The sequence below is a fragment of the Hippocampus comes genome, unplaced genomic scaffold (genome assembly GCF_001891065.2).
Source record: "Hippocampus comes isolate QL1 unplaced genomic scaffold, H_comes_QL1_v1.1 scaffold39, whole genome shotgun sequence".
NCBI lineage: Eukaryota > Metazoa > Chordata > Actinopteri > Syngnathiformes > Syngnathidae > Hippocampus > Hippocampus comes.
In genome coordinates, this window is record NW_017842054.1 from 1,776,215 (window position 1) to 1,793,464 (window position 17,250).

Consider the following 17,250-nt stretch of genomic DNA (forward strand, 5'->3'; position numbering starts at 1 on the left):
CTCGGACAACAATTGCCGCCCGCTTGTGGACGTCTGGATGCGGCTAGCGCGCCTCGCATAACCCGTAGGCTACCGCCGTGGCCCCGCCGCGTTTAGGTGGCCTTTGGTCGGGAGAAAAATCAAATTTTCGCAAACGCGATTCCTTCGCGGAGGCTCATTTTGTGCTGACGATCAGCGAACTGGCTGCTTTTCCAGACAGCCGGTTAGCTAGCGGCTAATTGGCGGCTCTCCGCGCCTGCTTGACGGCGACAATGGCAAGACAGCCACATTTGTCGAACGCCAATGACACCAAGCAAACTTAAAAGGTGAAGGGGGCCTTTTCAAAAGAAGCTAAATTGAAGGAAAGAGACCCATTTAGCGTTGTGTTGGCGGAAACGTCTGATGGGGTGTGACGCGGCCCACCTGTTTGGACGCAAACGTCACAGGATGATGTGCTGCATCATCGTCTAGTTTGACGCCGAAAAGCGCCGATCCCCACCCTCTCTCAGCCTTTCTGATTCGCGTAAGCAGGTAGGACTACGTTTCTGTCCGATGTTTGTGGGGTCTTTTGATCTGATGAGCAGCGTGCATCTGCTCCCTGCCTCCGCCCGTTGCGATCTGCCGTCTTGGTTCCTTTATCGGACAAACCGAATCGCTCCTCTTCTGGGACTCGTAGCAAATCGGCAGCGATAGTCAAAGTGAACGCACTTAGGTGGCGGGGAAATAACCACCTTGCTCATGTTTAAACGTGAAAAAAATGGCCAATCCACCTCGGATGAGTTGCCGCACTCACGCTTGGTGGTCACTCCCAAGGAGCTTGTTGACGTTCGCCCACTAAAACGGGAGCTCGTTGTTGTTTCTTCACACCTCTGCTAGCTGCCGTGTCGTACGTTGGTCCTTTGGACGGGCTTTGAAGGATTTTAGTTCTTTCAAGTCAGCATACCATGTCGAATTCGGCTGCCCAGGCGCCGCGGGTCTGTCCGATAATGGGAGACCGGCTAAGTTCCGATTAGTCACAACAAAGGAATCCGCAAAACGTGGCCACGCATTTTTTTTTTTCTCCCGGCATCTCCTCCCCGATTCCAGCATCATCCTACCCTCATTCCTTGTGGCTACAACCAAGCTGTGTTTGAATTGCTAATCTGTTCTATTCACAGCTCACCGCCTTTAACCAGCGCCCTGGACACTGCTAGTTAGCAGAGAGGCCCCGTTGCGATTAGGGTGAACATCCTGGGGCAAAATGAACGAAAGAATGAATCTGTTCATGCGAGTTGGCTTTGTACATGGAGATGAGGCAGATTGCAGGCAAACAGGCCTGCAGGCATGCAAGAAGCCTGCCTGCAGAGCGAGCCAGAGAGGGGGAGAGCCAGGCAGGGAGTCAGGGCGGGGCCGCCTAATGGACCAAACCACAAACGGAACAAAGACGCAACTAGGCTTAGCTTAGCAAGCCTAGCTTCAAGTCATTTGCTTTTCTAAGGCACTGTTGGTTTAAATCTTTGCATCGCCGGCCTGCATGAAAGGTACTGATGCTGCGTCGAGGGGACAAAGGAAGCCTAACACGTTCACAGTTTCCGAGTTAATATTACAGCCGTTGCGATATGGCATTGTGAGCCCCAGTTCCAATTTTCCACTGAATTAAAGAACCCCTTCCCCCACCCAAATTTATAGTTAACTCTTGATGATGAAATCTACAAAATCTTTTCTTGTCTTTTTGGTTCAGTCGAAGATGACCCTCGTTCCTTCCACGTTGCCCAGTGTACATGACTCATGAACTCTGGATAGGGGCTCCAATGACACTTCTTTGCAGGAGTATCGGCGCCGTATCAGATTGAATGCCGACTGTAACATAGCCTCGTTTCTGTTGTGGGACTTTCCGAGGTATCATCCCCGCCCCTTCTAGGTCGGGCAGTACCTTGATCCGTGTTCCAGCAATTTGTGTTCGTGTACTTGTTGCCAGCATAGAAGCAGGCAGTCGGCACTGCCGGAAAGAAATGGAAGTAAAAATGCTTTCAAATCTGCAAAACCTTCTGTTCAAGTGTTTCAACCAAAATCATCTTGACTTCCTGATGCTTTGGTTGGCCCGGATGGAAGCTCATCTTTCAAAATGTTTGGCTTCCTCAAAGCTCCTTAACGCTCTGGAGTCTGGAGCTGAGGACTCCTGCTGTGACTGTTGCGTCGCCTCTCGTGAGAATGACCGGAGGTCCGATTGACCTACATGCTTGTCTCGGCTCAGCGACATCCATCGGAGTGTGTCACTGAGGCGTCGGGTCAGATGGATTACTGGACTGTTTGTTGTCTTGGTGTCCTGGTCACAGAGGAGTGCCGATGCGAGCGCTGGCCTGTTTTGGTTAACGTGCCGCCACGCGGCAGCTGACAGACAGACAGACAGGCAGGCGGACCACCAAATGTGAGCAGACCATCTGTCCCCCGGGTCCAATTTTTTGGGCACTGCCACGGCCCGCGTCATGCTTACTCATAATTGCTGAGTCATTGGAGGTAATGCTGGAAAGGGTGACGTCTATCCCCAAAAATATAGATCTCTCTCTCTCTCTTTCTTTCTCTCTCGTTCGTCTTTATCTTTATATATGGCAGAAAAGTTCATGAAGTAGTTCAGGTGAAAATTATTAAACACACTGAAAAATACTTTTCAGCAAATTGAATTTTACCTCATTTCTGCATTCAGTCCTTCTGTGATATTCTCTTCACATTTTGGGATTGTGGAGCATGGCTTTGATGTTAGCTGCTGGCTATAATTAAAATGGAAAAACACGGAAAATGGTGCTCACTGTTGTCACTCGAGCAATGAACTTGATTTTTGGACGTGAGCTCCCGAAATAAAACCTGATGGTAATTTATTCCAAGATACAGCATATAACACACTAATGCTGAGAGGTTGTCTTTGCGAGAGCGCGGCGTCCAACTGAACGGCTCTTTCAAATCTTGTACTTATCTTAGTTAGCGCTACAGGAGCAACTACAAACACAATAATGAAGATGTTCTTAAATGTGTACATGAAAGAAGGGGCCTTTTTTTTTTTTGTGGGGGTTTTTTTTTTTTTTTTTTTTTGGGTGACCCAGTTGTATTTTATTAATCTTATTCAAAGTAAAAGTTAGGTTCGTTGAGAAGAAATTAGGATTTGGAATAACGGACACAATGTCGCTCGGTCACAGATGATCCTCTGAGTGGAATGGAGTCTCTTGATGTGAAGGTACGACTGTATGACTTCACCTTTTTTGCACTCAAATAGAGCTTTCAGGGTTATTGTTGAATGAAGATTTGGGGAGTGTTAGCATTGTTGCGCTAGTAAGAAGCTAAAGGTTGTCGTTCTTGGTTCATTCCTAGGCTGTGTCCAGGGCTGGAATCTAAACGTGGGCCCCAGAGGTAACCAACCAAACGTTCCGCCAGATTCATCGTCTGTGATTGACGACCAATCGGACGCATGATTCATTTTGATCATTGCACTTGATTTGATGAAGATCACCTGTGGCCAAGTTGATTATTTGATTGGTGACTCGAAATGTCCTGATGAAAGGTGCCCCCGCCCTGTTTGACGTCGTTCTTTCCTCGCTCGGCATTTCCACTTCCTGCTTTTATTTTCCAGAGTCCTGCGGGAGTTGACAAAGTTGGCGCCGAGCTGATGGATAAAGCGCTTGGCGGACAAAGTCTTTTTGTTTCTACCCAACACAAGCGTATTTCTCGAGTACTTTAAGACAAAATCCGTCCCACAGAAGCCGCTTTATTTCATTAGGGCTGTCACTCGTCAATATTTTCGTCATCGGTTATTGTATCGATTATTCCACTGTTTTCATCGAATAATAGGAAACAAAAGTATATATTTTCAATATATACATATATTTAACCAGTTGTTGCTCATTTGCTGTTGTGTAATTGAATGCTGAAACAAAACCAAACAAGGAAGCAGGAGGGATCTACTTTTTCTTTAAACTCAGAGCTACTTGTTTGCTACCGATGAATGCGGAGGCTTCACCTCTGGCCTTCACGTCCGATAAGATGTCACTTCCTGGTAATTCCTACTACGACTGCAAATCACGATTGTTTTTGTCACAGAGGAAACAATTATATTTCCCACAAATTGATGATGACTCGTAGAGTGGGTTGGTCCGTAATGTGTCACCGAGCAACGATGGTTTGCAAGGTGCACGTGGCGAAGGTTGTTTTTGTCGCCAGGGTTCGGTCAAGGTTGCAAAGACGTCAGTCAACCATTTCAATGGTCTCAGACAATTTTTCTTGTCGCCAACAAATTTTAAACATGTTCAAAATTTCTTTGCAGTATTGAACGAACAGAAAACATTGGCTGAGTGCGCACACACTTGGTGCCATCCGGGGTTTATCGCTCATCCGTCTGTCTTCCTCTTGTGTTCATCGCTGTAATGGGACGTCCCATTTTTGAGGTTGATGAGTCAGGAAGTGGTCTGACTGTTGAAGATGTGGCGATGGAGACGGATGCTTCGTTCCCTTCTGCTGTCATGACAAGCTGACTGATTTCGCTCTCTGCCGCTTTCTGTCGTTTCTTCTGCAGATGCTCCTTCTTCTCCTTCTAAACCTCAGCCTCTGATGCAATTCCCTACAGGCAAGTTGTCTCTGCTCGACCCCCACCACCACCTCCTCGTCTTTGTGTTCGTCTCCACTGTCGTGTCATCGCCGCTGTGTATTCCCGTCACTCGCCTCGAGTGGCAAAAAAAGAACCGGAAGTGCATGCCACAAGTAGACTTCAACTCCTGCAGCATGACGCACGTGTGACTTGTGTGGCACTTATGCGCTGCCTTGTGGTGTGTTGTTGTGACCGTTGGCATTTGTAGACAAGCTTGACTGTCGATTATAGCTCATAATGATTCTCTTCAATGGACTGCCTCGTGGTGTGTTGTTGTGACCGTTGGCATTTGTAGGCAAGCATGACAATCTGTCGATTATAGCTCATAATGATTCTCTTCAATGGTCTGAAGTCGTAAGACGTTTGACCTGCCAGTTGTCACGTATTGTGCTTTGAAAAGAATCATTATACAACAGTTTGTCGACCACGCCTTACATGGATTACTGGTGCCAGACCTGGGACGGATATTGGATGGCCTTCCTGTTACAGAGCACGTATGTGTAGATGGACACCAGACAAATGCTGCAAAGTCTTGTCCGCGGCGGGTCGTCGCTGTCCCCCATAACCTTGCAAGAGCTCAAGGTTAGAATACCAAAAACACTCCTGCCGACCACTGCAGGAGTTCTCACGAATCTCATTTGGTTTGCTTCACCACTCGGGTTCAATATTGACTCAATGTTGTAGTCGTCCCAGCTAAAAAACATGTTTTGGCATGATGGCGAGTGGCTGCCCCCCTGGCCAGGAGCATGTCCACCAACCACAGTTCACCTTTCAGCAGCACTTGTCTGGTGTTGAGCTCCGAAAGGCTTCGGGTACGCGTTCTACCCAGGTTTGGTGGGCACTGTACGGAATGGAGTTTGTCTTTTGATATGTGCTGTATTGCATTCTCCCTCCTCCCCTTTCTCTTCAAGACCTGGGGAAGAAGGGTGGTTCCCCTGCTCCCATCTCCCCTCTCTCTCCCCTCCACTCCCCCGATTCCCTGGAAGAGCTCTCTTTGACAGAGAGCCCCAACCAGCCCTATCCTCCGGGATCCGCCGTATCCCAAGGCTCCTTTTGCACTCGGGCCCCTGCCGTCCGGTCCAAGGAAATGTCCTGGGAGGATGACGAAGAACATTCCAGACCGGGCCTCAGTCAGGATAAGGGTGAACTACATCAGTTAACCGGTCCTTACCTGAGCTTAGGGAAAGACCCGGGGCCTCACGTTCTATGTGAAGACAGCGGAGTGTCCTTCTCACCTGAGGAGAAGCATCCGAGTTCAGAAGTCTCCCCCGTCACCCCTCAGATGGTTGTCAAGTCTGACATTGCCTCCTCTAACCCAACAGAGCACTGGGATTCACCGCTTCTCGGATCGCAAGACAACGCCAAGGTCTCGATGGATTCCTTTTCCAAGGAAGCGGCCGCCATTGGCTCTCCCGGGTACGAGTCGGAGCTGCTCAGCAACCCTTCGGATGAAGATGACGACTTGATGTACGAGGCAAAGAAGAATAATAACCCATTTGATGGCTTTTCCCCGCTGGCGGACAGCGGTTCCTACAACTTTGGCGAGTCCAAGTCTGACCCCAGAGCCGTCAAGGTGTCAGACAGTCCCACTCCGGATCTTGTCCAGTCCCGACAATCTGAAGAACTCCAGGATAGTCCGCCATCATTCTTAGATGAGGGGAAAACGTTCGAGTCGGGCATGAAAGCCATCGATTCCCTCAGGCAGCCAGTCGGTCACTTCTCATCTGACCTCGAGGAGGAAGATGAAGAGGAGGAGGAAGAGGATACGACGCTGCCACCATCGCTTCCAGACATCCTGAAGTCTTCCCCGCTCAACCCTGACAAATTGGACTCTGGCTCCTCGGAGGGAAGTCCGGACGAGCAGAGCCCCATTCTGGAACGCAGGATGATGGAGTCGCCCAACCCCCCGATCAACCTGTCAGCCAACAACCCCTTTGCTCTGGATGCTAAAATGTCTCTGCTTCAGGAGATGGCGGATGAGATGGAAGTGAAAGTGTCTGACAAAGCAAAAGATGAAGAAGTGAAACGCTTCGGTGCGTTTGACCTGGTCAAAGAGGCTGAGGAAACCACCCCAGCGCAGGTGAAAGTCGAGGAACCTGTCAAGCAGGTCGAGCAGAAAGATTGGTTCTCAAGTCACCTTCCTCCCAAGGTGACGGGAAAGTTTGAGCCCGTTGAATTTGAAAGTGAGAAAGCCCCCGCCGAGGATTCCGATTCGGAGTCACCGACTGCAGACTCTCTGTCTCCGGTCCTGGAGGTCATAACCAAGAACCCTGCCAGTTTCCAGGTGGAGAAGAAGAATACCAAGGTGGAGCTGGAGGAGCCCGAGGTGGCCGACGAGGTCTCTGAGCATGAGGTCTCCTCCGAGGAATTTGAGTTCATTGAGAGACCACCGAAGGGAGTCATCGATGAGTTTCTCGAGGCTCTCGATACTTCCAAGTTTGCAGCCCCCAAGGTCCCGGAGATCCCCGTGGATGAGGTGCGCAGCTTTGAGCAGATTTCCGCGTCCGCTCCGGTTCTTCCCGAGATAGCCGCGGAAGTTCCAAGTCAGAGCTCTTACCTGCTCCTAACCCAGTCCTCCTCCCAGAAGAGCAAGGCTGATCCCGATCCAGATAAATTCTCTGTTCGGGAGCCAGCATCCCAAACGGCGCGCCCAAATGCCGCTGTCCTTAAGCCTGAAGAGGCGGTGGCGCAGGAGAGCGCGGAGAGCGGCAAACCGTTCAACATGCCACGCGTGAACATTTCGGCAGGTAAACAAATTCACTTTGGTCATGGCACCCCCCAGCCGCCCCATCCCTCCACATTCCGTTTTCATTGCCTTCTCCATCTTAATCCATAGAATGACCATCACCCTTTTGTTTGTCGCCGTTGTTTTTTCTCCCAACCGACCAGAAGCCTCGTGAGCTCCTCGATGCCACCTCCACTTTCTACCATCCGTGCTTTTTGGCAATTTCTTTGTTCATTTAACCCATTCATTTTATTAACCCTGGTAAGTCCAATGCTTTTTGTTTGTTTGTTTGTTTTTGTGCTTCAGCTAAACAAACTAAACCAGTCCGCAAATGCACAAGCTAACGGAGCGAATAAGCCACAATGCTAATCTGAGGAGGCAACACTCACTCACCCACAGACATGTCACATAGATAGGAGCCCCGCCCGCCCTCCTCCCAACTGGATCAAAAAGCACTTTACCACCCATGCCATTTTGCAAAATAACCAAACCAGTGCCGACATTTCATTGTTCAAATATCCCACGCTTCATCTCGATATTTCGTGGAAGCTCATTATTGCACATTTGCTTCGGATTTAAAGATAATTGTCGAAAATAGGATGCAGGTCCATGTCCTGCGAAGAGAAGTCCCGCAAATGTCTTGCTTCCTTTCCTTTCCACAACTTGCGTATGCTTCTGGTGCGCCGACAAGCTCGCACAGGGCTGAAGACGTGTTTTATCTTTTTCGCTCGTCTTGCCGCCGCAAGCAAGCATAACACAAAAGACCTGACTCACCCGACACAAGACGGCTCAGCTGAGTCTTGACTGACATTTTCTAGCGGGTGAATTCTGTGTGTGTGAGAGCGAGATCCCCTGCTAATTCAAGCCTCCTCCCTGCATTGCGACACTGGCAGATCCGCCAAGGTGTCTGTTGAAAGAGAACTGTCAGCAAAGATTTTGTCGTCCAGCTGACTCGTATGAACGTGGGAGTGACTTGACATTTTACAACTTGGAACAGGTCATCGGGTCCCGTTTGTCATTGTAAATCTGCACGGGTGACGTTCAAGTGTCGATTCGTAGGCTAGATAAGGCGCATACTTGCAATTTCTGCCTGAGTCCGCCTTATAAAGCGGCCAAGATGAAGGTGAAATGTCACTGGCTGCGCTGAGACAGACTTTGCACCTTTGCGCAACCAACGCTGTCGACATGCAAGTGACATTGTATTTGGGAACTGCCGCTAACACTGCCATGGAATCGTCATAAAAAGATGACATCATTCCAACCAAAGCCTGAGGTACGATGTGGAGTCAGGCGGTTCATGGACTCGTCCTGGAGTTCAACCACAAGCTTTTTCTACTGACGGCTTGCACCGTTCCAGTCCTGCTTGGGTGAGGTTAACTTTTGGAGGAGACGGCTGCCCTCAAGTGGAGCTACCCTGCTACTGCTACTGAAGCAGAAATGCTTCTGCGCTTGTGAGAAATGCCCCGAAAGCACCGATTTGGCAAGAGGGTAGTCAGACCAAAGACTGGGCACTGGCACATTGTGATCTTTTACAAACCATCAATCCACTCAGTGCTTCTCTGGAGAGTTCCACCTCACGCGGTGGGGTCGCTTAAGAGTGAGCTGGAGGCGACCCAAACTGAAATTGGTGGAGAGGCGCAGGGTACACCCCCGGACCGCTGGCGAGTCGAGGGCGGGGCACATGCACATCCACACCTCTGGTCCACTTCCGACTTTTCAAGCGTCCTTGTTTAACATGGGAGAAGATTGAAAGGCCGGAGCCCCGTCGCTCACAAACACAACGGTGACGTCTTGGATTTTAGAAGGAGTTAAAAAGTCGGCCAAAATGAAACGGCCACTTGAAACATGAACCCCGGCTCGAAACCAAACTTTGAAACCTTAACCCTGACTTTGAAAACTTAACTCACCCTTCTCTTAAAGCCCTATTTTGGAATTCCAGGCCTGGCTTGATATACACCTATTAGTTAAAAAAAAAAAAAAAAAGTTCATGTTTGTCGCAGTGTTGGGCGAAGGAATGTTGACAAATACATTTCAAATGGCGTTTAATAAGTACGAATGTCGTAAAATGACGACATTTCAAAGTGTATGGTCCGCCTTGTACCTGCGCAGGTCCGGAAGCCTGACTTTTATTGCCAAATCACTGAAGTGAGCGCTGAGGCTCTTTTTGTTGCTGCGTCAGAGCGCCGGCGGCTGACGGTCAGCTGACTGCTCATTGGCCCTTTTGCCGTGTTAGAACCACGCCATCCCCGCCCCCCCCCACCACCACCCTCCCTTTTCCTTCCTCCCTCCCTCTTCCTCATTGCCAGTGCAGCGGCAGCGGGCGTCCATGTGGAATGTGCGTCTGTGATTGTCCGGCATGGAGACTTCACGCGTGGACACGAGCAAAGCTGCGTGGAGGCAGCAGGGTACGCTGACATCTTGCTCGCTTTCCTTCTTGACATGATGAGATGACATGTTGTGTTGGGCACCGTTATCGGCTGTCTGTGCTCCCCTCGGAGCTCAGTGGAGCGCGTGAAACTGGGCCGGTGGGGCACGATGCTTCTTCAAGAGATGAAATGTTGAGACTTTGCTTGGGTACACGCGGCTTACGTAATATCCAGCAGCGCTGCTGGGTAAGATTAAAGACAAGTTGAGCCACCAATGCGGGCTGACGTTTTTCGTCGCTTTGCTTCTTGTCATGACGATGATGACATATCTTCAGGGTACTGGAGTCTCTTCTCCTTGGATGGCTCTGTGAAGCCCGTGAAACTGGCCGGTTTTCCTCTTCGAGGATGATCCGAACAGATTGTCAGTGAGCCATTTGAAATTTTGGCAAAAAGGAATGAGCATATAAAAGAATCTCTCTCTGGGCTTCTCTTTACTATGCGTAGTCCATGTTCACTGAACGTGGACTGGACCAGACATGAATTGTTTTTCGCTGAGCTCAGGAAAAGGGTTCTGACCGACTTGGTCTTCTGACTTAATCAAACGTGAACTCTCACCCAAAGCGCAAACATTCTCATCGATCATTCGAGTCACGATCGTCTTCTGGTTGCGCAAGATTTCCCATCTGCTATTTTGTGTGCGCGTTTTGTCTGCTTGTGAGCCGGGAGTTGTGCGTTATCGTTGCAACATCGAGACATGAACCTTTGTCCGCACTTGCGCTCTGTCCAAAGGTGCGCGGTAGAAGGGGAGGTCGAAGCGTTCCGAATGACTGGTCGCATGGGACTACAAATACGCGAATGAACAAATCTGGTGCACATTTCTTTGGGTACTTTGCCTCTTGCTCCAGCTCAGCCGGGACCCTCAGGAAGACGAGCGCGATGGAAGATGGGCGGATCATTCAAGTGACGCCTGATTTACTTTGACTGGGACTGGACACTAAAAACGTTATTTTCTCTTAACGACGCAGTGTGGCCACACCAACGTCAAATATCGATACCACAGGACGATGTCCAAATACTTCATTCCGGTGTATTTCCGACAGTTAGCTGTGAATTTTGGTCTGCTCTTCACGATGTAGCTAAACGACCAATGAAAGCATGATGCATGTCTGTTGATATTATTGGCATGAAATCGTATTTTGAGTTGGACGCTGCAATTCTGAGCCGAACATTTCATTTCCTTTTGCGTCGTCATCATCAGTTCTCATCAAATATCACTTCTCATAGTTTATGAAGGTTTCCTCCTTTTGGGCAAATGTATTGCTCACCCCGAGGGAAATTCCAATGGCATTTCATCATTGGAAGCTGATGAAGCAGAAGGCTGGTGGTTGGCGGAGGAGGTCTTGATGAAGGTCATATGATGGGATGTGCTCACCGCACGTTGGCTTCCTGTCAAGTGATCTGCATTCAGCGCCAAAGTGGATTTTACACGGTCGTGCGGTTATTTAGTTTCTTCCAGTAGGCCCGTTGGTTTTACAGGCGTCCCTCGCTATTTTGCAGCTCGCTTTTTGCGGCTTCACGGCCTCGCCAAATTTTAGCCTATTTGTATCTGTTTCGCAAGTTTGGAATCGTTTCAAACTTCACAAAAGAAGCTCAAGTCCAATGTGCCATTTGGTGCCGAGAATGAATTGTAGGCCTTCCACAGCGAGCGAGGAAAGATGGAGACAGCCGCCGGTGTACTTTCAATCACTTTATTGACCAAACGCTAGCAAAATACAGTCAATGCAAACTCCATAACTCAAGACGCAGCGTGACTCATGGTTTAGCCCGTTCACAGCCAGCCAAGTCTTAACGTGTGCTGATTTCCATTTCACTCAACAGGGCTGAGGTCTCGCCGATCAAAGCGTGCGTACGATTCAAACTAAAAGTGTACGTACGCCCAAAATCCGAAAATAACACCTAAAAACAGTCAAAGTTTGTAGAATGAATATTTATTTTTTTGTTTTTCAAAAAACCCTGTACATTTAACAACTTTATTATAATTGGTCCAGTGTAATTTTATGAGGGTTAACTATTTTTTACATGTGTGCCTTTTTTAACATTTAATTACAATTTGTGAATTCACTTAAATTGAGAATGCCTCAAATATTCAATTTTACATGCACACTATTTCGAACATTTTTAAATAATCAGGTATAATTAAATGTAAATGCATTATTGTATTAAAATGTGCTATTTTACATGGCATTGGAATAATGTACTTAGAGTGAGGTTTTTTTTTTTTTTTTTTTTACACAAACCCGTTTACACTTTAAACTTGATCAACAACGTGGCGCATGAGCACTGAAGTTTGGCTTGGGATTTTTCTCGAAGCTTTCGACACCACTGCGCATGTTCGCGCGCCGTTCTCGCTTTCGACGGTCGCGCGCATCTCCCCGGCGAGACGCGTGGAACCGCGCATGCGTGGCGTCGTCAGTGGGCGGAGCTTCCGAGCGGCAGCTGCGTGTTTCCGCGGACGTTCAACATGGACGCCAAGCAGGGTCAGTCCAATCGTCGCGTTTGATTCATTCTTTCGCTCGCGTGTTTGTGGACGCGCGTCGCGGCCGCTTTGCTTTGTATTGCCGGGGCGGACGTGCGGATGACGAGCAACCTTGCTGGCGGTGGGGGCGAGGGAAGCGGTCGTCCGCGTCAGTCAGAGCGCCGAGCGGGGCCCCCCTGCGGAGGTCATGCGGGACGAGTCGGCTCGGCGTTTTGTACTGCCGCAGAGCGCCCAGTCCGCCGCCTGGGGATGGCGTTCACACGCCTGCTTGGGGTTCGCGATGCGATGCTTGCCACTCGGGTCGGATGGTGACGAAGCGAACGGCGGCGCACAAACTGGATCAGCGGCCGCTGCTGAACTCGGTCATGCGGGCTCTATTTTTAGCCCGATCTCCGGCGATGCTCGCCCGCCTGAGACCATATGTAGCCAAGCGGCTGCAGTTGGACCGCGGTACCGCCTCTTTTGTTCTTCTTCATGTCGCCGTCGTCGGATTTTGAGACGATGTCATACAAATATTAATCACAACATCGTGTAGTTCACAAACTGAATACAATCATAGCTACAATCACGCCGCAACAAGGGCATTTGTCTCATTTGGGGTTATTAACATCTGCCAAATTTTATTTTACTGTTTGTCTTGGCTTGCAATCACAGACTTGAGAGACGAGCACTGCACGATGACTCGCTTCACAAGGAGCAGCACTTTGGCAAATTGTCAAGTCAAAAATTGTTCACACACACAAAAAATGTGTCAAACTGTTTTTTTGCCACTCACTTGGAAGTTTACTCACACTCAGCAGAAAACAGAGAGCTGCACTTTGTGTCTTGGAAAGCACATCACACTTGTCTACCTCATGCTATGTCTAAATCGCATCCGTGTTGTGGCGCCATAAACTGTCTGGCAACAGATTGAACACAAAGGGTGCAGCAACACATGTAGACTGAAAACCGAACCAATCAGCCAATCTGATAAAAGTAATATATGTAAAAGTTAACAACTGCATTAATTTCCATAAAGTACAGCAATATGGAGTGCCAGTTTTCCTCTTTGAAATATACAACAGTTTAGGCCTGTCACTATGCATTATTTTTATAATAGATAAATTACATTGATTGTTCCATTGATTACTTGTATTCAAATTTATTGCAAAATCATTTTCCACTTAATTTTTAGTTTATTTGGTATTTAATTTGTCAACATTTTTGCAATGCCGCCCGAGAGGGGCTGATGTACTTACCAATGTTTTTGAAACTGAGGCCTACTTGGCTATTGATTGATGCAAAGGGCGACTCTTCTGGGCTTCACGTTCACGAAACACAGCACGCCACAGTTTGGGTTAGTCGTATCTCAAATCACAGCTGCCTTGGGATTAGGCAGTCAAGAATGCGTTTGGAATGCTTCCTCACTCCCCTCTTCCAAATCAGGGATTTTGATGTCGTGGCAGACTTGTCGCGCCATTGGATAGAGAAAAGCAAGCGGACAAGTTTTGAGTCTGCTTTGGCCCTTGGGTTGATGAAGGGGGAAAAAAAAGGTGCTGAGTCATCTCAGTTTATAGCCGCGAAGAAAGCGTAAGACGTCATCTGACCTTCCCGTCATCCATCCCATGCTCTTGGTTAGCCCAAGCCCCCGAGGCGCGCTGATGCATTGGCGCTACCCCGCGCCCACTTTCTCTTTGCCTCTTACTGTTTTGTACCATGAGCTCCTCCGCAGACGCTCGGCCGCTAAACCGGAGCTAATCGACCCCGTTCGAGGAAAGGCGTCGTCTCACGTGGTTGCATGCAAAAAATAAATAAATAAAAAGAAAGAACAAAATGTGATTACAACTAACTTCTGCTCCTGCCCACACTCATTTGTTGTTGGTCCACCAAACCAGGACGTTCATCCCAATCTGTTGATTTTTGTGCGTTTTCTTCACTGACCATTCCAAATCGCGTCCTGTTTTGGAATCGAGGCATGAAAATGATTTTTTTAAATTCATTTTTTTGTTATCGAATCGAAAAGAAGAATTGGATATAGAAGCAACGGTGACATGAATTAGTCTCCAATTAATGCTGTCAATGTTTTTGTTGGCGCCCTCCCTCAGTGGTGGATCTGTTGTACTGGCGCGATGTGAAGACGACGGGCGTGGTGTTCGGCGCGGTGCTGCTGTTGCTGCTGTCACTGACAGCGTGCAGCATCGTCAGCGTCTGCTCCTACATTGGCCTGGCGCTGCTCTCCGTCACCGTCTGCTTCCGCATCTACAAGGGCGTCCTGCAGGCCATCCAGAAGTCCGATGAGGGACACCCCTTCAAGTGAGTCTTGCCCGCCGCCTCCGCTCATCAGGCAAATATGTTCCGTTGCCAAGCTGGCAACGCGATTTACCCCAACCGTTCAACGGATGTCCGCCGTTCAAATGCTACTCGTTCGTCCCCCCCAATTAACACATTTTCTTCCATTTTTCAGACCCACGTTAGCATCGATCGACATCTTTGTTTTTCATCAAACGGGCTTTTTTCTGCGTATTGGAAAAAAACGGAGATGACTAAATGCTGGATTTTGTTTTGGATTTGAGGGATTATGCTGAAGCCGGTTGAAAGTGACTTAAAATGCTTGCGCAAGCTTGTTTTTCTTTCCCGTCGTTATTCTTTGAAATTTGCCTCCGTCAACGGTGAATGTATTTTTCCAAAAGATGAACAGCCGAGACTGAGTCTAAGGAGGCGGACAGAAATAATGAGAAGACGAAATTCTGCTTTGCCCCACTTGTTGGCTAACATTAGCGTAGCCGCCTGGCGTACTCCTTCGCCCATTGGTGTCAAACGCAAGGCCCGAGGGCTTGCCACATCCTTGTATGTGGCCCGCGAAAGCAAATCAAAGGTATCAACTCCCATGATGCTTGCCCAAATCTGTTCCAAAATTTCAAATTGTTCGCCCCGTTAGCTTTGCTAGGCTCGCCTCAAGTTGTACACGCAGTGCTCACGCCTTCATAGCAATGTTGAGGGAGCGATCCGCTAACAGCTTGCCGCGCATCTGGCAGGCAGTACCTGGAGCGTGAGGTGACGCTGTCGGAGGACATGGTGCACAAGTACAGCGACGTCCTCCTGGAGAAAATCAACAAGACCGTCAGCGAGCTCCGCCGTCTCTTCCTGGTCGAGGACCTGGTGGACTCCATCAAGGTGCGACTTGTTCTCGCTCTCGGACCTCTTGACCCGCCTTCAAGAAACTCACGCTATTGCTGCCCTTTTGCAGTTTGCCGTGCTGATGTGGGTACTGACCTATGTGGGCGCCTTGTTCAACGGACTCACGCTGGTCATTCTGGGTGAGTGAGAGGCTTTCCAACCTGCGGCGCATTCCCGTTCAGTGCCCACACGCAACTTTTACACCGATTGCCATGTCCAATGTGACCATTTTGTGTCTTCCTTCCCTTTAGCCGTGATCGGAGCCTTCAGCTGTCCCATCATCTACGAGAAGCACCAGGTTCGTCGTATTTTGAACATCTTCCGTTTTGCCCTTCTGCCTCCTGTTCTTATTTGATTTTTTTTTTTTTTTTTTGCTTTTTATTATGTTGCAGGCTCAAATTGATCGCTACCTGGCGCTGGTCAACAACCAAATAAAAGACATCGTTGGAAAGTAAGTCAACTCAAGTTCACCTTACCAAAAAGTCTGCGAAACGATAATTTGAAATATTGACATTAAAGCAACCAAAAAAAAAATTGTTATGAAAGCGAAATAATTTGTTTATACATATGATATAAATATTTGTTAAAATAGATGAAAAAGTTTCCAATGTTATCGAGACGTGACAGAGGAAGGCCCCAGAATGGAGCCTTGAGGAACACCAATTTGAGTTTTTGTCTTATTTATTTACTGATTGATTGATTGTCTTCCAGGATCCAGGCCAAAGTTCCTGGGATGAAACGTAAAGCTGAGTGACGAGAACGAGATGCGACAAAGTGCGGAACGGAGGCTGGCTGGACGCTCAGGATGGGAAAGGGGGCTTGATGTCCACGTTAGCCAGGGGGGGAATGTAAGGGAGTAGGCGTCTCCCTTCCAAGTTTATTTGTCAAATCATGAAAACACTTCTCTTTTTTCTCCACTTGTGAAATTTGGCTTTTTTGGAAGAAGACAAAGAAGAAAGTTTGCTTGCTGTGTGTACTGCCCCCCCCCCCATCCTGCTTCCCTGGGGGAGGTCACACGCTCCCTAGGTCGTTGTTTTTTGTGGCTGCCGATTGACACTTGTTAATTTATATGGGAAAAAATGTTGTAGGAAACTGTACGTGAGAGCACGTTAGTGAGACAGGCCGGTGTTTTGTTTTTGGTTTGTTTGACCCCGCCCCTCCAGCTGGCTTCTTTCTCCTCATGGGTGGAAGATGTCCGTTTTGCGCGCAAAGGATGATAGGTGGGGTGGACGGGGCTTTGAGCATTTGCCAACAGCATCATTTTCATCATTGTCGTCATCATCTTCACAGCTTGTGAGTAACTCGCTAGGATCCTCTTTCTAGAAAACATTTGGCAGTCTCGTTGTTTTGGTGTCATGGCTGTTGTGTCGTGTTGGAAGGAACACGTTTACGACATGAAATCCTTTCAATTCAGTAAGAAAAGAAAAAAAAACAACAACCAAGGCATAAAAAAGGCATATTATATATGGAGCTCAACTCTTTATAAACTTGCAGCATTTGTTTGAAATTATGTGATCAACTTGTTCATACTTCAAATTGTGACCAGAAAAAGTTTGTGGAATGCGTTGTGAGATGTAAACATTATCCACCAATAAAGCTTCTAGAATAAAGATGAATGGACCAGGACTTCAAATATATTTTACTTCCTCTTTGATTCATATTCGTTTGACTATTCATATACTGTAATGGATGGCACGGTGGGGGAAACTGGTTAGCCCGTCCGCCTCACATAGCGGAGGTCGTGGGTTCAATTCTGGCTCCGGCCTTCCTGTGTGGGGTTTGCATGTTCTCCCCGCGCCTGCGTGGGTTTTTTTCCGGGTGCTCCGGTTTCCTCCCACATTCCAAAAATGTGCATGGCAGGTTAATTGGGCACTCC

General features: G+C 48.3%; 1 protein-coding gene across 13 annotated transcripts in view; it reads left to right on the forward strand.

Moving 5' to 3' along the window:
• LOC109510046 (reticulon-1-A-like) overlaps positions 1-16,990 on the forward strand; it is an 18,302-nt gene extending 1,312 nt beyond the window's left edge. The window contains exons 2-11 of one of the 13 annotated variants that reach the window (XM_019860070.1): positions 3,322-3,360; positions 4,520-4,570; positions 5,503-7,067; positions 7,176-7,338; positions 14,303-14,510; positions 15,233-15,371; positions 15,445-15,514; positions 15,626-15,672; positions 15,767-15,825; positions 16,086-16,990. In XM_019860070.1, coding sequence (XP_019715629.1) covers positions 3,322-3,360; positions 4,520-4,570; positions 5,503-7,067; positions 7,176-7,338; positions 14,303-14,510; positions 15,233-15,371; positions 15,445-15,514; positions 15,626-15,672; positions 15,767-15,825; positions 16,086-16,128 — 2,384 coding nt within the window. In that variant the 3' untranslated portion in view covers positions 16,129-16,990. Of the gene's footprint in view, positions 1-3,321; positions 3,361-4,519; positions 4,571-5,502; positions 7,339-7,480; positions 9,300-9,595; positions 9,722-12,115; positions 12,220-14,302; positions 14,511-15,232; positions 15,372-15,444; positions 15,515-15,625; positions 15,673-15,766; positions 15,826-16,085 lie in introns of those variants that run through there. The other 12 variants (XM_019860068.1, XM_019860071.1, XM_019860069.1 and 9 more) reach the window with 12 other exon arrangements.
• Positions 16,991-17,250: the final 260 nt, after the last annotated feature.